This window comes from Sinocyclocheilus anshuiensis, unplaced genomic scaffold (assembly GCF_001515605.1).
Source record: "Sinocyclocheilus anshuiensis isolate Anshui unplaced genomic scaffold, SAMN03320099.WGS_v1.1 scaffold648, whole genome shotgun sequence".
Classification (NCBI taxonomy): domain Eukaryota; kingdom Metazoa; phylum Chordata; class Actinopteri; order Cypriniformes; family Cyprinidae; genus Sinocyclocheilus; species Sinocyclocheilus anshuiensis.
The window spans coordinates 35,928-63,060 of NW_015557156.1; the positions used below are offsets into that span (position 1 = coordinate 35,928).

A 27,133-nucleotide genomic window follows, 5' to 3' on the forward strand; every position below is an offset into this window, starting at 1 on the left:
TTTGTTTGGTCTTCCAAAAGAGGACACGACTAGAAATCGTGGTTAAGTTGTATTTACAACACTGTTCCAGAACAGTTCAACCCAAATATTCAGATGTGTGCAGCGCATTTTATGGAGGACTATTTCCTGATCCTAGTAGAATAGACTACAATGCCGGCTGTTCTGACTCACAGACTGTAAGTACGTTTTTTATATTAAAGAATTTGCTACTGACGATTCAAACACGAGTTTTGAGCAGTGTAGAGTAGCGCTTGTTGTTTGTCATTTCTCTGATCACAAATGCAGACATGGTTTTATGTTTACGCGGCACAATGCAACACGTAAAAAGACAGTATATGTCATTATAATCCGTCATTATGTCCCCACTAACTGGATGCAACAAATGCCTCGTTTATAATGGGTTTTAATGTTTTTGTCTCGTCGCTCCGGGAGGCCAATCAGAGCACACCTCGCTTTTCAGACCGATGAGCTTTGTAAAAATCGACGCGTTTCAGAAAGGCGGGACATAGAGGAGAAACAATAATGTACAGTATGTGGAAAATAATGTGTTTTTTGAACCTTAAACCACATAAACACATTTCATTACACCAAATACACAAAATAATGTTCTTTTTAGCAGCATCATATGACCCCTTTAAAGTAATTTGTTTGAAATGTTTGAAATCTTTTATTTAAAATATGCACCTATTCAATTTTATTTGTCCGGCGAATATGTTGAAAATGCCATTTTTGTAAATTAATTTAGTTGAAATGTTTGCAAATTATATTTTTATTTTAAAATATGCATCAATTCAATCTTATTTGTATGCCTAATATGTTAAAAAACGCAAAACATAAAAATAATTCTTGTCCCGTCACATTCAGTTCTGTATTAAATGGATCATGTAAATGACAGCATATATTTTCCAATTCAAAATGATGAAATTTGAGTTAATTACATCTTACCTTGCACTCTACTGAAGCACTGTGGTGAAATTTACGCCCGGTTTCTGTGAACAGTAAAGCCTCGCCTCCTTTAAGTTGATTGGCCATTTCAATAACTAACTTTAAGAATAATGAAGGCAATAATTTGACCATCAGAAATGTAAAAAACAAAAGTCAAATAAAAAATGTAACTTTTTAAAAAAAATGGTCAAATACCAAATATTTTGGGGACAATGTGGCCATTCCTAATTGTTTGTGGAGACCTCAATGGTGTTACAGCCCTGCCTTGAATAGTTTTCCACCTTTAACACCTTGTATTTAATTAAAGTCTATTGCACAGATCCAATGTGGCCAATAATGTTTAAAATGATTATTTGTATTGCTGTAGGGTCATACAAGTCAGAGAATTTTGTTTACAAAAACATTGTTTAAAAATCAGTTTTTCTCTTAAATTCTAGTTGTTGTAACCCAGCACCAAGATGACAAAAAATACCCTGAGTGAGGACGAGAAATTCCTTTTCACGGACAAAGACTTCATTAACAGCCCTGTCGCCCAGGCAGATTGGTCAGCCAAAAAGCTGGTATGGATCCCATCTGAAAAACATGGTTTTGAGTCAGCCAGCATCAAAGAGGAACGTGGCGATGAGGTACTGGTGGAGCTGGTGGACAATGGAAAGAAAATCACAGTCAACAAGGATGACATCCAGAAGATGAACCCACCCAAATTCAGCAAGGTGGAGGATATGGCAGAACTGACCTGCCTGAATGAAGCATCTGTTCTCCATAACCTGAGGGAAAGATACTTCTCTGGACTCATCTATGTGAGTAGGCCATAGTGCATTTAAATGATATTTTAAATAAATTAATGCCTAATAAATTATAACAAGTATGCACTTTACACAGCTGAATTAGGCTTAACGACATGTGACTCATTTGACTCTTGATTTCTTCAAAAATATATTAAAATGCATCATCTCTTCTATGATGATGAGCATATTTTTAATTTCTGAATTAAAAATGTCAAGGTGATACAACTGTGCAGATATCATAAAAGACTGGTTGAAAGGAAGAAATACTTAATACAAGCAGAAGCAATTTTTTTTATTAGTAATTAAATATAAGAAAAAGACACTTCAAAAATGTCCATTTAAAAATGTGTGGTGCAAAAATGTAAGCATATTTAATAATTTATATTTTTATATTTTTTAAATAATAATAATAATAGTAATAATAAAGGTTTTATTTTTTGTACCCTCACATGCATTCAAATTGTTGCTTTACTTGATTACACTATGACATTTTTAAAAGTCATTAAACTTGAAAATGGTATAAATGTTTTTCAAAATCAAATGAAACTAACATAAATAGAAAGTGCATTATTAACTTTTCTTAGTCTTTATCTTGGACACTCTTATTTGTCATTGACCCCCTGTTGACATTACTATTGCATAACATAGTGCATAACATATTATTATCAGCAAATGTAGAACATTTATTAATAACTCATCGTGGCCAAACCAATGCAAAAAGAAAAATGCACTGCACAAGTTTTAGGTTAAAATGGCAATCATGATTTACAAGCGCTAAAGCTTAAGAAAGAGGAACTATACATTTCCCAAGGGTGAGGGGTTATATAACTTCCACAGGCCTCCAAACTATGTTTGCACTCTGGTAACAAACCATTAGTTAACAAAATTTTTGCTTTGAGTCTTCCATATGGAATATGTATCACCTCAGCTTTCAAATATTTTGAGTTATAATATACAGACTCAAACCAAACTTCCTTAAATGTATATTTTACGACACATTGTACGGCTCGTTACTGTGCTGCCATGTCTCCTTGTTGTGCTTTACTTGATGGATTCATAACACTTCATATACAGTGGAAAACCAAGATGTTATCTTTCTTCAGACATACTCCGGGCTGTTTTGCGTGGTGGTGAATCCCTATAAAATGCTTCCAATCTACTCTGAGAAGATCATTGAAATGTACAAAGGCAAAAAGCGCCACGAGGTACCTCCCCATATCTACTCCATCACGGACAACGCTTACAGGAACATGATGCAAGGTGAGGCCTGGCCTGCTGGACGTTGACACATTCTCTTCTCTTTACAAGATCTCAATGTTTGGATTTCACAATAGCCATTGTTTTTGAAACTTCAAACTCAAGTGCATCCCAAAGGCATTTTTATTTTACTAATTGGCAACAGAACAGTGTAGGATCTCCATATACCAATGTGCTCTTTGAATGTCATTCGTGCTTGTTGAAATGAAGTGTGACAGATCATATTTCCAGGTCAGTCAGTGGTGTGAGGAACGCATGCACACATGTGTCAGCAGGTCACACATCTAATGCCATTTTAACACTTTTAAACTTTCAAATGATTTAAAAAAAGCTGCTGTTACCCACAGGAGTCAGAAGCTGTATTATAGAGTGAAATGAGGTGCTAAATGAAAAGAAGAATATCCGCAAGATATTTTACACCTCAATGAAGTTGTTGTGTTGCTAATGAACTTGTTAATACATCAGCTTAAAGGTGACATATTATGCCCCTTTTTACAATATGTAATATAAGTCTCTGGTGTCCCCATAATGTGTCTGTGAAGTTTCAGCTCAAAATACTCCACAGATCATTTATTATATCATTTTGAAAATGCATATTTTGAGTGGAAGCAGAAACACGCAGTTTTTCGGGCCTGTGTCTTTAAATGCAAATTAGCTGCTGCTCCCCGCCCCCTTTTCCAGAATAGAGCTGCGCCTTTGCAGCTCGTATCTGCTAAAAAAACATCTGTTTTGGTTCTGATTATCATGTTTATCGCGCTGAAATCATGTGTTTTAAACCATATGAGTTTAAACTTCAGATATACGGTTTTCTGAGAGCACACATCCGAAGCACACGGACAGAAAGCGGCTGTCACAGCATGTGAGTACTAAACTAAGTTCTCATTCACACACAAGCTTACGTTAAAAACACACATGAGTTACATAAACAGTCGGTTATGTCTGCGAAGGAAAACAGCTGGGAAATAAATCGCTTGTTTATTTTTGATCTGTGTGGCAGCTGCAGTATACAGTAAATACATCAATAAATCCACTGCTCTCTTGTCTCCTCTGAGGCTGGGACTCTAAACAGTGTTCTGTGCTCGTCTGTGCAGACAAAGACAGAACAGTTAGCATGTTTTGCTCAAACTTTCGCCATAGCATTAGAACTGGTACACCGTTGTCGCTTGCGAAATCAAAATGACGGCGCCGTGGGTGGAAACTTACAGATTAAGGGGCGGTAATATTATAATGAGATCCCTTTGCCACGTCACCAAGGGAGTGAAATCTGACGCACTCGTTTTCTCAGACGCTTGCAGAAAAAGGCTTACCAAAACAAAGTGACTGGGTTAATCTTTTTCACGTTTCCTTGGTTGGTAGATGCGCCAGGGACCTGAATATAGCACTTAAAACCTGGAAAAGACCGATTTTCATGATATGTCACCTTTAATGAACTGGAGTCAGATGAAGAAAAGATAAGTGAACAAAACCTCTCTGCAATGTTTGCAATGGAATATCTCAGAAACTGTTATCTTATGTGAAACTTGCAAAAATTGCTTTCAAAAAGCAGAAGCAGGAAGATGCATTGTTATGCTGTTCCGCAAGAGTAATTCTGCTAAGTTCACTTCTCATTAAACTGTTTACATTAGACAAGGGCCTAACAATCATGCTCAAACCCTGTAAATTCATGCAGATCATTGCACAGTTATGTTGTGTTCACAGTGAGACTCATTTCCTGCTGTATGAGGACTGATGATAACAGTTTCTTGTTCATAGCACAAAATTATTCCAGTTGTAACACCAAATGACAAGACATCTTTAATATGTTTCGATGGATTCCTACAGTAGCTATGTCCTGTTGCAGCTGATGACGAGTAAAAATCCAGCATAATCAGCCATGAGCGTCAGTATTCACATTCCTGCTCAGGCTTACACTGATCTCTCTTTGAAGTCCAGCAAGGTTCACATGCTTGTATGTAGCCTTGTCATAATCTGAAACATCAGAATCCCATATGGGATGGAATAGAAAGGAATTATTTATGATAGTGCTGGGCGGTTTGGCCAAACATTTTAATCACGGTTTTTATTTTTTAAAGGGGTCCTATTATGTTCTTTTACAAAGTCTTGATTTTGTTTAGGGAATGTACTAGAACAGGCTCTCATACTAGGTTGTTCGAAAAACACATTATTTTTCACATATTTTACATTATTACAACACCTCTCTGTCACAGTCTTCAGCGGGTGTGCCCAGGAGGGCCACCAGATGACTGTGTTCTGGGAGCACATGGCTTGTGTTGTGTTTGTCTGTTGCCATGTGCTCTCTCCTGTCTATTGTCTGGCCCCTCCCATCTTGTTACCTCGTTATTGTTTAAGTTGCTCCACCTGTGTCTCCCTCGTTAGCCTCCTCGTTTGGTTCCTATTTATTCTCCTGGTGTCTGTCATCCTGTGCTGATCCGTCATTTCTCAGGCTGATGAAGCTGCAGCGCTCCCGGTAGTGGCCGAAGAGGTTACAGCGCCCCCAGAGGCGGCCGATGAAGCTGCAACGCCCCCGGTGGTGGCCGAAGAGGTTGCAGCGCCCCCAGAGGCGGCCGATGAAGCTGCAGCGCTCCCGGTGGTTAATAGGACCCCTTTAAGGATTCTGTAGGTTTCACGGTTTGTCCTTGACTGTGCCTTTATATGAATCAGATTGCATGAAACAGTTGCAGAACCACTGAATTTCAATAACAATCCAAACAAACATGCTACATTATAGTATGAGCAGTTTTTAATGTAAATTAGATTGTATAATTTCAAAATTTAAAGCAAAAGCAGAATAGTCTGACCTTAGCTTTGTGAAATTATGCTAAATAAGACATATCTGCACCAAACAAAAACAGCCGAGGGGCTGCATGCGAATGCAAATTCACTCTCTGACAGCAGGTGGCGCTTAAGGCCAGGAAACACCAAGCCGACATTTTTCACTGTCTGAGAACATGATGTGTAGTGTGAGAGAGGTATGGCTTTGTCGGACATAACAACAGTAACTAAGGAGGGTAGATTTTTGCAAAGGGTCAATTCACGACGCTGTCTGCTTAGCCACCGTTTTAAAAAAAATTCATACCGTGTGTGATTCAAACCGGTTTACCGTTTGAACAGGTATATCGCCCATCACTAATTTATGATAATAAATGTATTGGATTTGAATCTATAGATTCATTGTTGTATATAACTTTTTACTAGCTGGGATAAAACAATACCTGCGCATCTTGCTTTTCATCAAACTTTCTGGCTGAGGTAGTTTCCCCATCGGTGTGTTTAGATGTGGTATTCTGTGTTCTGAATGCCTCGATTTGTGCCTTAATTAGGAAGAAACAAGGGAACAGACTTTATGTTGTATGTGGAAACCTGCCCAGCTTAAGTCATATCCAAAATGAGCAATAGTCATTCATTGTGTTTACAACAGACGACGTTCTATAGTACTTGAGCAGAACCAGAGAGCTCACATTCAGCTGATTAGCTGGTTGGACGTTCGCCCAGCCTCCAGGATCATAGATAAGAACCAAGCTCTAGCCTGTTTGAATTTGAAGTATAAATTCATTGACTTAGAATTGTTCAGAGAGGATCATATTTTGTTTGACTTAATCAAATACTTCTTTAATAAATTATCCAGTAATATATGTTTTTTTTATTTCGTTTCCGCTTTCTGAACAATCATTGGTGTATGGTTAGGATTAAAAAACCTTAAATGGAGCCAAGATCATCTGAGAAGGTTTTCTAATTTTAGCAGCATGAATCAATGATTATCCCATTGCTGAACTCAGTAAGAATTGTGTTGCATCTCCCAAGAGAAGAGTGGAGTCAATTTCTTTTTCAGCAAATCAAATTGCTGCACTGAAAATCAAAGATTATTAGATTATGTGCATTATTGGATGCTGTAATAACAATGGTATTCATCATAGACCAGTCAAGAACTTTCCCTCTTAGGCTTAAAAGCAGCCCTTATGTATTTCATGATGTTCAAAAACGACATGGTCTTGCAGTTTCCATAAGCACCAGCCTGACAGTTTCCTTGGGCCGTTGTAATGTCTGTCATTTCTTTCTATAGATCGAGAGGACCAGTCTATTCTTTGCACGTGAGTTCTTTTCATTGTTTTATTTGCATCGCTGAAATAACTGCTTTTAGTGTAACAAGTATCCCTGCTGTATCTCAATTGTAAAGTGTCCTTGAGTTATGGGAAGGCACTATATAAATTAAACTTATTAGAATTATTAAAGTATTGCTTCTCAAACAGGACTTCCAGTGGGCTGCAGAATGACTTAAAAGTGTTTAACTTTGTTAAATACATAAATAAAAAAATACATAAAATCAAACCTCATTTCATAACATAAATCACATTTCATATACACTACCGCTCAAAAGTTTGGGATCAGTAAGACTCCAAAAACCACAATCATATTTCTCCCCCTCAACAACTTATAATATTGTTCTAATTGAAGAACATATAGTTCTTGAAATTTCTGGAATCACAAAATGAATAATGGTTAATTAAATATATAAATACTCCTGGTTTCTTTTAACCTCCTGAGACCCTGTGTCCTCATATTATATTTTGGTGTATTTCTCTGAGACTATACATGCCACAGTTTTAAGTCTAGATGTCCTGTACAGAGCACATTCAGGGCTTTTCAGAGATACTAAATGTTAGGATGTTTCACTATGACCACTCCCTCTCCTTGGTCTTCAAATATGTCTGATATTAATTTAGTGACACTCTTATGGAAATATGATAATATTTTGTAATGATCATTTAAATCTGTCTAATTTTTTAACTGTCTGTCATAAATCAACATCTCAGGAAAATGTTATGGGGTTTCAAATCAAAATATAACCTTCTGTTATGAAACAGGATGTTGATTTCATACATGCCCTCATATGAGGACACTGGGACTAAAAGCATGTTTATTAGCATTTTGGGAGACATAACAAATGAATAGGGAAAGAAATTATGTTTCAATATTTTTTAAAAATCTATTGTTTTTGCCTATGCATGTTAATTCATGTATTTATTAATTTTTTAAAATTGAGTCCCGATGTCCTCTACCAAGGACATAGCATAACTTATGAACGGAATATCATTTTTTACATTTTATTTTTTACATTTTTTTTATGCTCTAAACAATGTAAAGACATGAAAAAAACTATTTTTTTCCTAAAAATATTTTCTCGGGTCTTAAGAGGTTAATAAAAAAAAAGTTTGAAAACAACCACCGTTGTCACCAAAAGGTCATAAAGCTGAAGTTAAAGCTAAAGCATACTGTAGTTAAACAATGGTAACCACAAATTGCTAAATAATAGTGTTTTGCTACACTAACCATGGAACTTCTACTAGTACATGTTTTTCTAAAAGTCCTCAGTAGTGGGAAGGGAACAAGGCAGATGAACCCCAAGGGTCATGTCTCCTCAGAGTCGGCCTACTCACAGGAAATGTGCCCCCTGTCCTGATTCTAAATCCAGATCAAGCATGTTGGCTTCATTTATGCTTGTTTTTGAGTCGTTACTGGGGCATTTGGTTTGCATCTGTGCAGGCCCCATAACAAAACATGGCCTGTCCTGAAAAAGAAACATGCAAAAATAGCTGTTGCTCTACTGAAAAGACATAAACTGATGTTCACGGGTGATATCATTGTTCTACATATGTGTGATAATAAAACAGCTGTGAAATATGAGGATGTTAAAATAAAATGGTGTTGATTCGATGTGTCAGTGTGGGAGGCACCCATACATACTGTCTGCAAACTTCCTCTGAGTGTGGAATAGGAAATGGAAGCCATTTAAACTGCTCTAGGGCAACTGTTGCTAGGGCACAGAATTCTCTAATGACATCAGGATGTTTCCACTTGGCCCAACGCTCTCATGGAGACACTTTTTTTTTTGAGGCTGTCTCAAAGAGTCTTTTGGAGATTGAGAATGACCACCCAAAGAGTATTATTAAAAAACGTACTGTTAAACTGTTAAAAACACATGGATTGTTAAAAACCACTGATCTGAGGCCTCTATGAAAAACCCACACGTGTTTTCCCATACCTCTTATCCATCGCGGTGTATGGAAATAGTCCAGTACTTCAATCACCATTTGGCAACAGTTACCATAACCATCATGAATTTTACCTTACTGTATTATAAATGGTCAAAAACTGTGGTTCTACAAACAATGCAGCATAAAGTGCCCCATAAAATGGCTTTATTTGTGTTGTGTTGAGTGAACTGATCTGAGGGCATCCTGCTCCTGCCAAAGAACCAGCCCTTGGGCTGCAGCAGGGCCTGTGGATCCCAGACTCAGTTTTCCTAATATGGAAATGTTAGCTTGTCAGAATGAAGGTTCAGTCATATCTCTTTCCTATCACAGAAGGCAATAGTGCACTGTAACCCCTTATAACAAGGTAAAATATAATGACAATTAAAAAAATCAATCAAAAGTAACAGTAAAGACTTAAACTGTTACAAAAAATATATATATTTAAAATAAAACTATCACAATTTCCACAAAAATATTAAGCAGCACAAATGTTGTCAACCTTAATAATAAGAAACATTTCTTGAGCAGCAAATCAGCATATTAGAATGATTTATGAAGAACCATGTGACACTGAAGACTGGAGTAATGATGCTGAAAATTCAGCTTTGCATCACAGGAATAAATTACATTAAAAAAAAAAGACAACAGTGTACTTATCACAATATTGCTTTTTTACTGTGTTTTTTAAATAAATGCAGCCTTGGTGAACATAAGATTTTATTTCAAACTAATTTTCTCCTGATGATTTATAATTTTCTTGGTATCTCTGTTCATGTGTTTTGTATTCACGGCCATTACTTTTCCTCTGTTGATGGTCATAAATATGGTGGACAAGCTGAAAAAATACATGACCTTCTTTACACAGCAAATATAGTGTCAAGACATGTACTGATTTTTATGACATTAACACAGAACCAAAACCCAATCTCACTTAAAACTGTAATACTGTTCTTTTGATACCTTGCAAAAACTGGTATTTTGATCATAGGTATTATAGAATAAAAGAACACAGTTTTGTCATTCACTGTTGCTTTCTTCCTAGTGGTGAATCAGGTGCTGGGAAGACAGAAAACACCAAGAAAGTCATCCAGTATTTGGCTGTAGTGGCCTCGTCCCACAAAGGCAAGAAAGACACAAGCGCTGTAAGTACAAACAGTCTGAAAAACTCTTTCTGTCTTCTTCTCAAGCCAGTTCTTATGGGTTCAGTCATCAGTATTTGCCCTTGCTTTGACCCCATTCTTTTAAATCAGAGTCTGACATTCTGAATCCTTTCGTAATTACTAAAGTAATGATGTGCAAAGGTCAAACTGTGAACAGATAAGAACACTCCTTTCAGGCTTTAATGTTTGATATCATATCCCATTTATCACAAGATTATGCTGGCTCTTGTACCGGCTCTTATTTTGCCTGATACCGAAATATGTTTTGATTATATGCTGCTGAGCCATTTGTATCTCAAGGAAATCAAGACTTCTGCATATGCTAAAGGAAAACCAGTGAATGCAACAGAATGCTCTTAGTTAACACTTATCTAATGACAATTTCCTTAATGAATTTCCTCAAATAGCAACATACAGGACAACAGTTTGCCTATGTGAGTAAAAAGGATTGTGCAAAACTCCTTCTTGTGTGAGTTTGAGAGTTTGCATGCTTGAGTTTCTCACTGAGAGTGACATTAGACAAGTCTTACATGGAGGGACCCTCTAAACAAACCACCCGTATGGCTACTGTTTAAATAAATGTGCCAAAGAGCTCCAGTGTTCGCATGATGTTTAAAAAATCATTATATAAAAATAATGAAATCAAGATAATGCCGTTAGGTCACGTGTGTGCCATTCCCCCATCTGAGATGTGGTTAACTTTTTCTTTGCCAGAGCGGATGCCTGGCATTGAAACGGTCTGTCTGAGCACAGTGTGTGTGCATGCCAACGTATAGCCTTTTGAATTGTTGATCTTACATCCTTTCTCATTTTTCCTTGATCACTTATTAATCTACCACAGGTTAATGTGCATCATCTGTCAAGCTCATATGTGTGTGCATTAGGAATATAAATACCGACACATGAGATATGCAAGGCAACCAAAATATATGCACACATTATAGCTGGTTTTAGGACATTTTATGCATAACTGCCATGCATATGAGCTTAAAAGGTATGCCCATAATAGTTATGTTCTTGGTTCCTAAAGTAGTTTCGTTACACTTGAATGCACTACTTTGAAATGTACTAAACACTTCTTCTGATATCCTTTTTATCATGTAAGAATAATGTATTTATTTGGGCTCTGAAAAGTTCAAGGTTGAAATTATTGGTGTTTTTTTCTTTAGGTGAAACTTAAATAAGGTGAATTGTATGTGAATGAGAGAGAACATCAGAGTATGTGAGTTGAGTGAATCGACAGTTATTTTCAACCAAACTCCACTCTGGGTTTTTTTATTTCCCTCTTGTTGTTCGAGTTTGCACCCAATTATTTTTCCTACTGTATTCTCTCATTATGTTTTTTAACTTCATGAACATTGATCCAAAACGATGGTCCATTAGCATGATTGTATGTGTGTTTGAAAGTTTTATTAGACTACTGATCTGGAAGATTAGACTTTAGTTTAATGTAAAAGGTGGTACATTTACACGACAGTTGATGCATTAAAACGGAAAACGTTTTACCTTTGCATTTTTGGATTTTTTTGTTTGCTTGTTTCATTGCCATCTGTACACAAAAACATTCACACGCATCCACCACGAAAATACTGTATTATGTACGCCAAGCCAGTAGTTGTAGATTCACTTTGTAAAGAAACACAATGTGTCTGTGTTTCAAAACTTAGCATTTTTTTAGGCCCCCAAAATGAATGACCAAAATGCATAAAAAGTTTTACGGTTTTAGTTGAAAACAATGTTGTGTAAACGCCCCCTTAGCCCACACTTTAAAGTCCCCTACACTGCACCATTCGTCATGAATTTTTACTAAACATTTTCCATTTTTGTCTTTTCCATCTTTCTTTTTTTGTTTTGAGTGCTTAATAGTCTATCAAATTTGTTTAAAACGCATTGATTTCTTGCTGACATGTAATTGCACTATGGGTTATTTTTTCACTTGTTATATTTGCTATGGAGCGCAAGAGAAAACACTAATGTTTTGAGTTCAAATATAACGTAACTCCGCTGCACGTTCCTCTTCCATTCCACACCACTCACATACTCTGACTGGCACTGCACAGACCAATGAAGCTGTCATCTGTTAGCTGATATGCTTTGCCCTGAGCCCACTGACAGAAGCTGTCAGATTCAGCCAAGTGCTTTATGAATGTTGATACAGTCTACCAATACTGTCCTCTTTCTTCCCAACAATCTCTCTCTGTCAACAGTCTCTCTGTCTCCATCATTCTAAATGTCACTTCTTCTCCTTCTTTTCTAGTTTACTTTATTTTTCTTTGTCAGTGTCTGAAGCTATCAGCGATCTTCTTTCCTTCTCAGCGGCAAGCTGTCTCTGGTAGATATCTTCTTTTTCTAGATTTTTTTCTTTTTTGATGCTCAGTAAGAAAGTAACTGAAAGTTTGTGTCACGGTTGAAACCTTTTTCTGCCTCGTTTAAGTCTAAAAAAGACAATCTAATTATGTGGTCAAATGACACCAGAGGCTTTGTGATGCAAAGGAAAGGCAGCATTATGCTCTCTAAGGACTCTGTGTTTCATCCCACTGAGTAACTTTTATCTTCTAATGTGAACGCTTGAAGATCTATTACTGAGATCCATTTCATGAACCCCATTAATATGTCCTTTCTCTACATGCTTAGTATGACCTCAACCAATGCTCTTGATATCCTTGTATAAGGTGGACATGCTTGGCAGGGCTTCTCATTGCATAAGACTTGGCAGCGAATAGAACAGCATTCTTTTGATCTAAGGGGATTATACCCATCTAAATGTACATGACCTAATTTTTTGTGCACTGTTTAAGGTACTTGAATCTTATGTATCTGAAGCACACATGTTAAGAAATAATTTGTGGCTAAATGTATTACATTTCGCAATTTTGTCCTGCCAAACATTTATAATTAAAAAGTTGCATTGTATACTCTAAAGGAGGGCCTTTTGTTAGTTGTCTTCTGATATTTTTTTTTTTATTCCAATCTTCTGGAATGTCCCATTCTCCTTTTTTCTTCCTTGAAATGTTTTCTATGGAATGATTCTCATTACTTTCCAACCCTGGTACTGTAGGGTGAGCTGGAAAAGCAACTACTGCAGGCCAATCCAATTCTAGAGGCCTTTGGTAATGCCAAGACCATCAAGAATGACAACTCTTCCCGATTTGTAAGTTTGCGAATGCTGTATGATAGCAGATTTTACCCCGCTCAACCAAGACTGTAATTAATTAATGGTTTCCAAATCATTTCTTTACAGGGCAAATTCATCCGCATTAACTTTGATGTGACAGGTTTCATAGTTGGAGCCAACATAGAGACCTGTATCCTTGATGACTTGTATAAGCCAAATACAGATGCAGATCAATCTCACATCCTGAATTAATAAACAATTAGAATATCAATTTAAATATTTTATCTCTGCAAAGTTTCTCCTTAATGTCCAAATCACTTCAGATCTGTTGGAGAAATCTCGTTGTATCAGACAAGCAAAAACTGAAAGAACTTTCCACATCTTCTACTACATGGTAGCTGGAGCAAAGGACAAATTACGCGGTAGGTGGAGACACTTCAATATGTGAAAACATATTGGCATATGGGGACAGTTTTTCATGGATATATACCTAATGACAGACAGATATTCTTGCATAAACTGTACTGTTGCTGGGATATGTCGTGTGATTTTTATTCTCTATTGGCAGAGGAGCTTTTGCTTGAAAACTTCAACAATTACCATTTCCTCTCGGCTGGCCATGTCCAGATTACAGGCAACCAGGATGATGAAATGTATGAAGAAACCATGGAGGCCATGGATATCATGGGCTTCACTGTTGAAGAAAGAACGGGTATTAAATGCAGTGAAAAATACACATGGTGTCCTTAAAACAAGAGACATTTTCTACTTATTAAGAATTTAGTAAGATAATTCTGAGAAACTGTATTTATTTTTGTCAGATGTCCTCAAAGTTGTCTCAGCTGTGCTTCAGTTGGGCAACATTGAGTTCAAGAAAGAGAGGAATCAGGAACAGGCTACCATGCCAGACAACACAGGTCAGAAACATTGGGGAAAATGCCCAATTAAAGACTTCTCAGGCTAATATAAATCAATAAATGACTGCGGAAATGTGTGTCTCATTCTCAGCTGCCCAGAAAGTTTGCCATCTCCAAGGCGTTAATGTGACAGACTTCACAAGAGCCATTCTGACGCCACGTATTAAAGTGGGTCGTGAGGTTGTGCAGAAGGCCCAAACCAAAGAACAGGTGAAGAGAGTGTATAGTTGTGCTGCAATTGTAAAGATGTGGAACGTGTGTAATGTCGCTCAGATCTGTGATGAAACTGGAAATCCCCTGCGTGATTGTCATTACGGAAGTACGTACAGTATTAACAATAATATACTTTTCCCCTTATAGGCTGATTTTGCCATTGAAGCTTTAGCTAAAGCCATGTATGAACGTTTGTTCCGTTGGATCCTTCTAAGAGTTAATAAGGCACTAGACAAGACGAAACGTCAGGGTGCCTCATTCCTTGGGATCTTGGACATTGCTGGCTTTGAGATCTTTGAGGTTTGAAAAAAACAAAAGAAAATAATTACATTTGGTAAAAAAAAAAAACGTAACTATCAAGGCTAATGGCATATACTGTTTTTCTCCTTCAGGACAATTCCTTTGAGCAGCTCTGCATCAACTACACCAACGAGAGGCTTCAGCAGCTGTTCAACCACACCATGTTCATCCTGGAGCAGGAGGAGTACCAGCGTGAAGGCATCGAATGGAACTTTATTGACTTTGGGCTGGATTTGCAACCTTGCATCGAGCTTATTGAAAGGCCGGTAAGTTTGAGTGTGTGTAGAAAATGATTCTTGCTCTGTGTAATTGCTGTAACAGGCACACTTTTGATGGAAGTCTTACGTTGAAGTAATGATTTCTTATTGTTACAGAATGTAATGTCACTCACTTTACTGAAACTCCTCCACAGAACAATCCTCCAGGCATCCTGGCTCTGTTGGATGAAGAGTGTTGGTTTCCAAAGGCAACAGATGTCTCCTTCGTGGAGAAACTTTGCAACACTCATGTTAATCATACTAAGTTTGCTAAACCTAAGCAACTGAAGGACAAGACGGAATTCTCTGTGCTTCACTATGCTGGACGGGTGAGTTCAGACTTAAAGTAAAGATTTATTTATTGATTTATATCTAGAAAGTATTGTGATCCAGGCAATAATAACCCAAGAAATACAGACTCTGGGGCATATTCAGAACTCAGAGCAGGCCTGCATGATACTGTAGGGAATTGTGTTGTGACAATAATGTCCGGCTTGCATTTTGTGGCGATTGTTAAAAAAATGCAGATGTGCACAGTTATTTCTTAGTGAATTTTTCACTCTGTATTAAATATCATGACCCCAACCTAACCTTTCTCAATTAGGTGGACTACAATGCCATAGCTTGGCTGACCAAGAACATGGACCCCTTAAATGACAATGTTACAGCACTGCTCAATAATTCCTCCAGTCCATTTGTGCAAGATCTGTGGAAGGATGGTCAGTATCAGCTATACATGCTTCTCATATCTCATACACTATCCACCAGTCAGCTGCGACCACTGAATGGATGTTAATAATTGGTGTCACAGAAACATGATCTACATGTTTTTTGTTTTGGTTAATCAAAGCACAGTATTGCATCAAAAGTGTAATTGAGATAAAAATAATTGCTGACATCTATATTCTTTTTTTATTTCTCAGCTGACCGTGTGGTTGGATTGGAAACCATTGCCAAAATGTCAGACAGCCTTGCACCTGGTGCCTCTAAGACCAAGAAGGGCATGTTCCGTACTGTGGGCCAGCTTTACAAAGAGTCTTTGGCCAAACTAATGACCACACTGCACAACACGCAGCCAAACTTTGTCCGTTGCATTATTCCTAACCATGAGAAACGGGTACGTCACTGCTGCATACCATGTTAAAATTGGTGGTACCAATGCTGTTTGGTCATAGGGTTAATTTTCAGTCTAGTTTTGTATCTGTCTATATGCATGTTGAAGGTACTTTTTTCACCTTCAGGCAGGAAAGTTGGATGCTCACCTGGTGCTTGAACAGTTGAGATGTAATGGTGTGCTAGAGGGCATTCGTATCTGCCGCCAAGGATTCCCTAACAGAATTGTCTTCCAAGAGTTCAGACAGCGGTGGGTAGCTTTATTATTTTAGATTGAGCTTTTCGTTTAGTGAGACTAACTGTATTATTGTCTTATACAAGTTAAAAACAGTATAAAAAATCTCCAGAATGACATTGCAAGATTCACAACATTCAAAAAGTAAAAAATACATTGCTACCTGGACTCCAATTTGCAGTTCAATACAAGTGTGATTACATATGTTGTGCCAAATATATTGCATGGTACAGGTTATCAGATGTAATACAGTTCTTTTCATTTTGCCTTGACATATAGATATGAGATCTTGGCTCCAAGTGCTATTCCAAAGGGCTTCATGGATGGCAAGCAGGCCTGCTGTCTGATGGTAAAATGTTATCCAATTAAATCTTATAATAAAAAAATAATTTCTTGAGTCAGGAAGTTTCAGATGCAAAATCAGATTTTATTGCTCAAGAGAACAAAGCCAAGATGCCTGCAGCACATCTAACAATTACATTTGCAAGTCACATTTTTATATAGTCTCAACAATGATTTCATCATCACGTTTTACTCCTCTTTTCTTCATGGAATTTTCCCAGTATTCTTGCCAGAGTTATTTCATTACTCTGCTAACTTGTATCTAATTGTGGCATTTATTCATACCAAATCCTCTCTGTAGATCAAACACCTGGACCTGGACCCAAACCTGTACCGTATTGGTCAGAGCAAAATCTTCTTCCGCACAGGAGTCCTGGCCCAGCTTGAAGAGGAGCGTGACTTGAAGATCACAGTCATTATCATTGCCTTCCAGGCACAGGCCAGGGGATTCCTAGCTAGAAAGTGGGTAGAGTTTAGAAATACAGTATTTTTCAAAATGGTAATTTGCAATTTGAGTTATTCTTATTTAAAACTCTGTGCAGGGCCTTTGCTAAGAGGCAGCAACAACTAACCGCTATGAAGGTGATCCAGAGGAACTGTGCTGCTTATCTGAAACTCAGGAACTGGCAGTGGTGGAGACTCTTCACCAAGGTGAAACATTTCTTATCTTCTAAATTTCTAATTTTCCTGTAACTGGTTGAATATGGTGCAAAAATGTGGTTTCTTAGTAATATGTTAAAGGGTTTCTGTTAGTATTCATCTAAACATGTTTCCATCAATGCCCACAGGTGAAGCCTCTCCTCCAGGTGACACGCCAAGAAGAGGAGATGGGTCTGAAGGAGGAGGAGCTCCAAAGAGCCAAAGAATCTGCACAAAAATCTGAGACAGAGCTAAAAGACGTTTCACTGAAACATGCACAGGTATGACGAAACCCCGACTTTGTCCTCTTGTGTTTAATAGCATTTAATCATACACTGATTATACGATATGATCCTTTCATCTGTAGCTTATGGATGAAAGGAACCAGCTCCAGGAGAAGCTGCAGGCTGAGACAGAGCTCTACGCAGAGGCGGAGGAAATGAGAGTACGGTTAGCTACCAAAAAACAAGAACTCGAGGAGATCTTGCATGAGATGGAGGCCAGGTTGGAGGAGGAGGAGGATCGTGGTGCAGCCTTACAACTGGAAAAGAAGAAAATGCATGATCAGATCAAAGTAGGTTTTCATTTATTGGTTTTCATTCACAGGCAACAAGCACTTGTTCAAATTCAGCCCTTAGATATCTTTAAATGCTTCTATTTAGTCCATGGCTCTCTCTTGTCTCTAAAATAATGTTCTAAGGATCTTGAGGAACATCTTGAGGAGGAAGAAGATGCTCGTCAGAAGTTGCAACTGGAGAAGGTTACCTGTGATGCCAAGATCAAGAAGCTAGAGGATGATATCCTGATGATAGAGGACCAAAACAACAAATTACAGAAGGTTAATTTTAACAAATTAGATTTTTTCTTCTTGTTTTAAGATGACATATTTTGGTGGCAATTGAAGTGTTCAATTTTAAGTACTCTATTTGCAGGAGAGGAAGCTTCTAGAAGAAAGGGTAGCAGACTTTAGCTCAAACCTTGCTGAAGAAGAAGAAAAATCCAAAAACCTGACAAAGCTAAAGAATAAGCATGAGTCAATGATCTCAGAACTGGAGGGTTTGTCCATTATTTACTTTTGATGTATGATGACAATGTTTGTCTGGAAATCAATCACATTGATGTCTAATTCACTGAATTAAGTTATAAGTGATAATATTTTTTATATAATCTGTAGTGCGCTTGAAGAAAGAGGAAAAGACTCGACAGGAGCTGGAAAAGGCCAAGAGAAAGTTGGAGGGTGAATCAAATGACCTTCAGGAGCAGGTTGCTGACCTTCAAGCTCAGATTGCTGATCTGAAAGCCCAGCTAGCTAAAAAAGAGGAGGAACTTCAGGCCGCACTGGCACGGTATACAGATCTTTCATTTAAAATGTTAAAATGCATGATATTTTTGTATATTATTTCGTATGAAGATACTTTCATGCATAATTCACACAGAAACCTACAGTAACCTTTGTAATCCCTTTGCGCTTCTGTTTCAGATTGGAGGATGAGACAGCTCAGAAAAACAATGCACTGAAGAAGATCAGAGAGCTGGAGGGACACATCTCAGATCTTCAGGAAGATCTAGAATCAGAGCGGGCTGCCCGGAATAAGGCTGAAAAAACCAAGAGAGACTTGGGAGAAGAGCTTGAAGCCCTCAAATCAGAGCTGGAGGACACACTGGACACCACAGCCACTCAGCAGGAGCTCAGGTGTGTGTAGATACAAAGATCTGCATTTTAATCTGGCATGCATTGTATTGATTTTACTAGGCTTTACTAGACACCATTGACCTGATTGTCAGGATGCATATTTTTTAGGGCCAAACGTGAGCAGGAGGTGACTCTTTTGAAGAAAGCCATGGAGGAGGAGAGCCGTGTCCATGAGGCCCAAGTGCAGGAGATGAGACAGAAACATACCCAAGCTTTGGAGGAGCTTACAGAGCAACTGGAGCAGTCTAAGAGGGTAGGCAACCATATCAAATATCAATGTTATTTCTGTTCATATGTTTGCATTCTGAAGAACTCCTAGTGCTAATGTAAAACATCTATGAAATGCTTCTTAGGTAAAGTCAAACCTGGAGAAAGCCAAGCAAGCTCTGGAGAAGGAAACATCAGAACTCCACGTGGAGATCCGTTCTCTTACTCAGAGCAAACAGGATGTGGAACACAAGAGGAAGAAAGTGGAAGGACAGCTTGCTGACCTGCAGTCTCGTTTCAATGACAGCGAGAGGCAGAAAGCCGAGCTGGGAGATCGGGTCTCTAAAATCACTGTGAGTGATGGCAGAGGATGTATTATTAGATATATTTATGTCACTTTTGGTAGAACCTACAGTAAAACATGTTTGTTACTTCAAACATCTTGTGTATTTAACGTGTTTCTTGCCCTGGCAGGTGGAACTAGAGAGTGTTACCAACCTTCTTAATGAAGCAGAGGGGAAGAACATCAAACTTAGCAAGGATGTGGCTAGCTTAACCTCTCAAGTGCAAGATACACAGGTATGTGCAATGTTATGTAGTGTTCTTTAATTTATAGCTTCAAAGCAGAAGCATAATTTAGCAGCATGAACAGGATTTGAGTTGTTGGCTGATTTGCATTTTGACATTTTTAGGAGTTGCTGGCTGAAGAGACAAGACAAAAGCTCCAGTTCTCCACCAAGCTACGTCAAATGGAGGATGACCGTAATGCCCTTCAGGAGCAGCTTGAGGAGGAAGCAGAAGCAAAGAGGAATGTGGAGAGGCACGTTTCGACACTGAACATTCAGGTAAGGTTAACAATAAGATGAATAATCAATGGTCTTGCTCCATTAAAGCCTCAATATTTACAGCTTGAATATCCCCTGTGTCCACAGCTCGCTGACTTCAAAAAGAAGCTGGATGAGGTGTCAGGTAACGTAGAACTTTTAGAAGAAGGTAAGAAGCGGCTGCAGAGAGACCTGGAGGCGGTCAATACTCAGTTTGAGGAGAAGGCAGCAGCCTATGACAAGCTTGAGAAGACCAAGAACAGACTGCAACAGGAGCTTGAGGACACGCTGATGGATTTGGACAACCAGAGACAGCTGGTGTCCAACCTTGAGAAGAAACAGAAGAAGTTTGATCAGGTTTCTGATTACTTCTCAAAACATTACATGTCTACTGAATCAATTCGTTTTGCCAGTGGATGTGGGAGTTTCTTCATTTCTGCCATTTCCTTTCAGATGCTTGCTGAAGAGAAGAGCATCTCTAATAAGTATGCAGATGAGCGAGATCGCGCAGAGGCCGAGGCCAGAGAGAAGGAGACCAAGGCTCTGTCTTTAGCCAGAGCTCTCGAAGAAGCCCAAGAAGCCCGTGAGGAGCTCGAAAGAGCCAATAAAGCCCTTCGTGCTGAAATGGAGGACCTGGTCAGCTCCAAAGATGATGTGGGCAAGAACGTAAGTTCAAATACTGTAAACCACAAAGTAAATGTCAATCATAAACAAACCTTCCATTAGGTCACTTTAAGGTCAGAGAAATTTCAGTCAAACTCATTTTCTAATTTTAGGTACACGAGCTTGAGAAGTCCAAACGTGGCCTGGAGGCTCAGGTAGAAGAGATGAAGACTCAGTTGGAAGAGCTGGAGGATGAATTACAGGCTGCAGAGGATGCCAAACTGCGTCTGGAAGTCAACATGCAGGCTCTGAAGGCCCAGTTTGAGCGAGATCTCCAGGGCAGAGATGAGCAAGGGGAGGAGAAGAAGAGGCAGTTGATCAAACAGGTGCAGTATTGCTTTTTCACTCAGACGTTGACTTCCATATGTATAGATGGGTTTAAACGGACATCTTAACCAACAGGTGCGTGAGCTGGAAACTGAACTCGAAGATGAGCGTAAGCAAAGGACCGCAATAGCTGCTTCCAAGAAGAAACTGGAGGGAGACATAAAGGACCTTGAGGGCCAGATTGAGACATCTAACAAGGGACGAGAAGAGGCGATCAAGCAGCTCCGCAAGCTCCAGGTGAAAACTAAAATTTGTGATTGGATAAATTTATTAAACTCCAATTATAAATGGAGTAATTTAGTAATTATTTGAGTGTGTTAGGCTCAAATGAAAGACTTCCAAAGAGAGCTTGATGATGCTCGAGCTGCCAGGGAGGACGTTTTATCCAGTGCCAAGGAGAATGAGAGGAAGGCCAAGACTTTGGAGGCTGAACTTCTACAGCTGCAAGAGGTGAGGCTACTATGAATAACATACTGAGCCAGTTTGTCCAAAAAGAGGTGTGTATGGGGCTGTTCATTCAAACAAATTTATTATTTCCAAGTTAGTACAATTCTGGGTTATTTGAATTGGCTAAATTAGGGTTTCCCAACCAAGGGCTCACAGATGATGAAACTACAGAGGGTTAGATAGTGATATAAACACAAATATAGAACTACATTTTAAAAAGTATTTTGAAAAAGTAAATTAAAATAAGCTGATATAGATATTCTAATTGGTATTTTAAAAATAAAGAAGACAATAGATAACAATATATATTTTAAACATGACAATATTTTCATAATTCATTATGTTTATAAACATGCTTGCATGTAATCAAGTTTCAGGGTTTCAGTTGACAAAAAAAGATTGTGAACTCTTGCGCCAATTGATTTGCATGATTGTCTCATCTTTATTATTGAAGAGTTCAGTTAAATTCTTTAAATGTAGGACTTGGCTGCAGCTGAGAGGGCTAAAAAGCAAGCTGAAGCTGAGAGAGATGAACTGGCTGACGAGTTGGCCAGCAATGCATCTGGAAAGTGAGTATGACAAATAAAATATCATAGAAATATTTGAATCCTGTGGAATCCATTATAATCCTCTGATAAATCGACTTCCGTTGGAACATGTGGTTCACTGTCACAATTAATGGTAGACATTCTTTAGTGTGACTGTTTGTACGGGAACAGAGTGTAGTTCTAGATTTCAGTTATGTGAAATAGCTCACTTTTAGACATACCAGCACAGTTTGTGTACCGAAACATTTCGGGAAATATGTGCTCCAAGCACATTCTGATTGAAACTAATATGTGGTTTAACTGAACCTCAAAGATCTGCACTGGCTGACGAGAAGAGACGGCTAGAAGCGAAGATCCAACAGCTGGAGGAAGAGCTGGAGGAGGAGCAGGGCAATATGGAGATGCTTAATGACAAGCTGAGGAAGAGTGTCCAGCAGGTATTTTGATTTGAAAACTTTGAGAATGGAAATGCCATTACAGAGACAGAACTTTGTAATTTGTATGAAAACCATGTCATTTCCTCAAATGTTTTCTTCATCCTTCAGGTTGACCAACTTACCAACGAGCTCCAGGCCGAACGCACCACATCCCAAAAGAACGAGAGCGCCAGACAGTTGATGGAGAGGCAGAATAAAGAGCTGAAAGCTAAACTCCAGGAGATGGAGAACCAAGTCAAATCCAAATTTAAGTCCTCCATCGCTGCTCTTGAGGCCAAAATGGCACAACTGGAGGAACAACTTGAGCAGGAGAGCAGGCAAGTCTTTTTTCAAGCTGGGGTATGTCAAGGAGTGGCAAGGGGGACCACAAAAAGTTAACAAAAATTTCAAAAGATGTCACAAATCACATTTTGAAAGAAATTTAAACCAATACAGATTTGTGAGATAAAATATGTATTCATCTCTCCTTCATTCATAAATAGTTTGTACATGTGCTTGTTCTTAGCTTCCTCACTGGTTGTGGAATAAGTTTCTATAAAGCTGCTGTGAAAATAAATAAATATATAAAATGCATATATATATATATATATATATATATACATACTGTATATATATATTCAGATTTGTCACATTAAAATAGAAATTCAGTTATATTAAATTGTAATAATATTTCACAATATTGCTGTTTTTTTTTATCAAATAAATGCAGCCTTGGTGAGCATGAGAGACTTATTTCAAAAACTTTTTTTTTTTCTACTGACTCCAAACTTTTGATAGTTTATGTAGATCTCATGATGGCCAACTGAAAAGTCAGAGCTTTTTTAGAACATGATTATGTCACAGATTGTATGTGTCTTGTTTGCTGCCGTTTGTTTGTAACTGATGTTTCTTTCTAATGCAGAGAAAAGCAGAACACGGCAAAGGCAGTTCGCCAGAAGGATAAGAAGCTGAAGGATTTGATGATCCAAGTGGAAGATGAACGAAAACAAGCAGAACAATATAAAGACCAGGTTAGCCATACAGCAGCTATGCTCTCCTTCCTCTTTTCCTATACTTTTCACATAAAGTTTCGGGATCATACCTACATTCAAAAGAAAAATGATCTTGTAATTCACTATACTTAAAATGTAGTGTGCGCTTGGCCTGAGAAGTTTTTCTCTTTCACAGGCGGATAAGGCGAATGCTCGTGTTAAACAGCTGAAGAGGCAGTTGGAAGAGAGTGAGGAAGAGTCCCAGCGAATCACCGCAGCCCGTAGAAAGCTTCAGAGAGAGTTGGATGAAGCCACCGAAGCCAATGATGCCATGAGCCGTGAGGTCACTTCCCTCAAGAGCAAACTCAGGTACGCATAACGCTCCTAAGACGTGGCTCAGCACCCCAAAAAGTACTGAAATCTTTGGGCAGTAACTACTCTTTTAGACAAAGCTTTGAGCAAATTCTCAGCACTTGTAGCACAGCCCAAATCCCTTCCTTTTATAAACTGCAAACCAAAGATTGTCTGTCTCTGTCTATGTTGCAGAGGCAATCCTGAACCCCCACAGTGACTATGTAGGTACCTCTGTGCTCAAACGTTGACACAGAAGATGTACTCCTCACAAATCTTTCCTTTTACTTGCCACAAATATATTTCCTGGCTGCGAGAGTGAAATATGGTTTATTACATATACTTCGGTTATGCAGAGTGTGCACATAAGGTACGATAAGTAGCTTATTTTGTGAAAATTCTGTCATCATTTACTCACCCACATCATTCCAAACCCATTAGACTTTTGTACATCTTCAAAAAACAAATGATGACAATATAAAAAAATGAATAAAAACTCAAGAGATTTCCATCCCTCCACTAAAGCTCAACTGATCTCAGACTAGCATATATTTGACCATATCTCCCTCTTCCCTCTCAAAGCATGGTTCTATTTTCTGAACCAACCTCATTTAGCCTGTTTACAGGTTTACAAATGAGGTTTTAACATTGCCTTTAACCTCTTACAAATCTGATGTCTAATACCACTTTCCACTGTAAAAGATGCTTATGGCTGTATTCTGGTGATATATTTATTAGGAAGTGATGAACTGGTGAAGAAGTGATTTATCTCTTTGTATTACAGGTGCACATTTGTACTGCAGGTACCCCACACCAATAATTCACCAATTAAACAAAAGCAGACAGTTACATTACTGTAGTTTTATCACATATGAACTGAAATTCCTAACATCTTTTAAATCAAACTCTCTGTGATTACTATTAAAGCAATAAGCCCCAAGAAGCCGTGGTTTACAGTGAATTTATATAATTAATAATAATAATAATTTATGCATTTATAACAGCTAATGGACGTTGTTAGGCACGACGCGAAGCGGAGTGAAGTGAAATAAAACGGTTATTCCATATACATAGTAAGGTTTCACAGAATAAAACAGAGCAAATAAAGTTTGTTCCTGTGGCTCAGTGGTAGAGCATTGCGTTAGCAGCCCAAAGGTTGTGGGATCGATTCCCAGGGAACACACATACTGGTAAAAAAATGTATAGCCTGAATGCACTGTAAGTCGCTTTGGATAAAAGCGTCTGCTAAATGCATAAATTATTATTATTTTGAAATAAAGTGTAATGATTTAAATAAAAACAGTATTCTTCCACCAAACAATGTAGTTCCTCAGAAACAGTTGTGGTTCCAACAAAGTGGTTGCCGAGCAACACAGAGAAGTAAACAACGGTGTATGTTTGTAGAGTAATTTACAACAGCTTTGAACGCGGCTCAACCAATCAGAATCAAGGACCGGAACTATCCGTTTTATAATATTCAGTATACTATACCAAAGTGACAAGTCATGTCACTCGGCGGCCATCTTTGAAACGCCTCTCAGGCATGCAAGTGCAGCTCCTATCTCTTTGTATGAGGAAACATCAAATTCTCTAAAACTATTGAACTGTTAAAAAAATTCATATTTGAAATCACCAAAGAAATCTGACAACAACTGTGTCATAAATGTTGTTTCTTTTGATCAAATAGCGTTATAAAAAGCTTATTTTTCAGGCTAGATCAGCCAGTGCTCATGCGCAGTCCTAAGCCCGCTCTCAGAACGCTGACTGTTTCTATAGCAACCAGGACTTCTAACGGCAGCTGCAGTGACATGCTGACTTTACAGATTAGCGATTGGCTCTTTCATTCAGAAGGCGGGGCTTTCTGCGATTGAGTGGCCATATTGAGCGTTGCATTTTTCCCCATTCAAAACTATACGAGTGACATGTCTTGGGTATTCTACAGTCTTTGACTATACTTTTAATAATGCAGCATTTTTCAAACCTGGGTCTTCCATAAAATCCATATGTATTCCATACATTTGCTGATTGGTAACAGTCAGTGACACTAACTTCTTCCGAGGCTTTGTGAACAGTTTGGGATTAAAAAAGGTTTCCTTAGTTTAAAATGGTTTGAGAAACATGCTATTTAAGGGCTAACACAAATACCGTACCAAGCAACCTGCAGTGGAAGTCTATGTGATTTTACGCTAAGATTTGTTGGAACATTTCAGGCGAGGCAACGAGCTATCATCCTTCGGCAGTACACCGAGGCGCACAGGTGGTGGCAGACGGGGAATGATTGACAGCTCAGATGCTGCAGAGGATGATGCGGACATGCAGGGCGACTACAATGGAACCAAATCTAGTGAATAGATGCCCCTCACCATACTGCTCAAACATTCTTATCTTCAAAAAGAACTTTTTATCAAAAAACACAATTTTCTTTTACAATGTTCATTGTTTAGATTCTAATTATGTTCTGTTTGACTGCAACAAAGCACTGCTGTTTGACCAGGCATATGCCAGTCATGATTTTATAGTTGTTGTTTTTTTATATATTGTTATTTTATTTACCACAACCCTCAATTTTTCTGTTGCGGCTGCAGATCTGCTCATATTCCAATAAAGCACCACGAGACTTGGAATTTCTTTTTCAGGTTCTTTAATGATTCTTAAACGTCTGAATGAAACCTGGTGGTCCTAAGACCTAGTATTTTCCCTCGCTCAGGTCTTGGGTATAAAAGACCATCTGTGTTGTAATATTTGCCTCAACTGCAGGTAAATGGCTGTTTTGTACTGCATAACTGTTCCTCAATATACTGCACTTTCTCATTTAATTGGTAGGGCTATATATTCAGCACAGCTCAGACATTTTTTGACAAAATGTATGGAGCAATTCTGGAGGACACTTTTTTTCCAGATTATTTCCCCAACATTAATAACTAGTGTCATGGTGTCAAGTTTACTTAATTTTCATTACTGTAGAGACACCAAGTAAATGTGGTTCTTGAGATGAAGTAGACTGCAGCCTCAAGAAAGCATCCTAAATTTGAAATATCAATGAAGGTGTGTGTTGTGCCAGCAACATAATTATAAATCTTGCAAAACTTCACTTCCTTATCATACAGTCAGGTACCTTGAAAACTCTGTAATTTTCTATAGTATTTTATTTTCCCTCTGAATGTTTGCTAAAAGTATTATATAAAGAAAAAAATGATGGATTTCATTTTATTCTTCTGCAAATATTTCAATATTTGAAATGGACACAACTGAAAGCAATTAAAATCCATTCTGTCAAATAGATGTCTATTGACAGAAAATGCCTGTAAAAGAACTTTGAAATTATATAAATATATATATATATATATATAAA

At 38.1% G+C, this 27,133-nt stretch overlaps 1 protein-coding gene across 4 annotated transcripts in view; it reads left to right on the plus strand.

Moving 5' to 3' along the window:
* myh11a (myosin, heavy chain 11a, smooth muscle) overlaps window positions 1-27,117 on the plus strand; it is a 34,177-nt gene extending 7,060 nt beyond the window's left edge. The window contains exons 2-43 of one of the 4 annotated variants that reach the window (XR_001632920.1): window positions 1,383-1,745; window positions 2,837-2,993; window positions 7,051-7,078; window positions 10,065-10,164; window positions 10,590-10,616; window positions 13,241-13,333; window positions 13,424-13,487; window positions 13,621-13,719; window positions 13,866-14,009; window positions 14,119-14,214; window positions 14,306-14,424; window positions 14,575-14,727; window positions 14,820-14,993; window positions 15,140-15,313; window positions 15,589-15,703; window positions 15,908-16,101; window positions 16,226-16,347; window positions 16,612-16,681; window positions 16,976-17,136; window positions 17,217-17,325; window positions 17,463-17,594; window positions 17,681-17,887; window positions 18,014-18,151; window positions 18,246-18,369; window positions 18,488-18,659; window positions 18,794-19,006; window positions 19,115-19,259; window positions 19,360-19,566; window positions 19,688-19,792; window positions 19,906-20,058; window positions 20,146-20,394; window positions 20,491-20,703; window positions 20,814-21,026; window positions 21,103-21,264; window positions 21,349-21,477; window positions 21,955-22,043; window positions 22,336-22,459; window positions 22,568-22,776; window positions 23,361-23,469; window positions 23,627-23,799; window positions 25,992-26,495; window positions 26,539-27,117. Coding sequence is in view for 3 of the 4 variants with exons in the window: in XM_016473367.1 (XP_016328853.1) it covers window positions 1,404-1,745; window positions 2,837-2,993; window positions 7,051-7,078; window positions 10,065-10,164; window positions 10,590-10,616; window positions 13,241-13,333; window positions 13,424-13,487; window positions 13,621-13,719; window positions 13,866-14,009; window positions 14,119-14,214; window positions 14,306-14,424; window positions 14,575-14,727; window positions 14,820-14,993; window positions 15,140-15,313; window positions 15,589-15,703; window positions 15,908-16,101; window positions 16,226-16,347; window positions 16,612-16,681; window positions 16,976-17,136; window positions 17,217-17,325; window positions 17,463-17,594; window positions 17,681-17,887; window positions 18,014-18,151; window positions 18,246-18,369; window positions 18,488-18,659; window positions 18,794-19,006; window positions 19,115-19,259; window positions 19,360-19,566; window positions 19,688-19,792; window positions 19,906-20,058; window positions 20,146-20,394; window positions 20,491-20,703; window positions 20,814-21,026; window positions 21,103-21,264; window positions 21,349-21,477; window positions 21,955-22,043; window positions 22,336-22,459; window positions 22,568-22,776; window positions 23,361-23,469; window positions 23,627-23,799; window positions 25,992-26,133 (5,949 nt within the window). In the remaining variant the exon portion in view is untranslated. Of the gene's footprint in view, window positions 1-1,382; window positions 1,746-2,836; window positions 2,994-7,050; window positions 7,079-10,064; window positions 10,165-10,589; window positions 10,617-13,240; window positions 13,334-13,423; window positions 13,488-13,620; window positions 13,720-13,865; window positions 14,010-14,118; window positions 14,215-14,305; window positions 14,425-14,574; window positions 14,728-14,819; window positions 14,994-15,139; window positions 15,314-15,588; window positions 15,704-15,907; window positions 16,102-16,225; window positions 16,348-16,611; window positions 16,682-16,975; window positions 17,137-17,216; window positions 17,326-17,462; window positions 17,595-17,680; window positions 17,888-18,013; window positions 18,152-18,245; window positions 18,370-18,487; window positions 18,660-18,793; window positions 19,007-19,114; window positions 19,260-19,359; window positions 19,567-19,687; window positions 19,793-19,905; window positions 20,059-20,145; window positions 20,395-20,490; window positions 20,704-20,813; window positions 21,027-21,102; window positions 21,265-21,348; window positions 21,478-21,954; window positions 22,044-22,335; window positions 22,460-22,567; window positions 22,777-23,360; window positions 23,470-23,626; window positions 23,800-23,976; window positions 24,006-25,991 lie in introns of all 4 variants that reach the window. The other 3 variants (XM_016473369.1, XM_016473367.1, XM_016473368.1) reach the window with 3 other exon arrangements.
* Window positions 27,118-27,133: the final 16 nt, after the last annotated feature.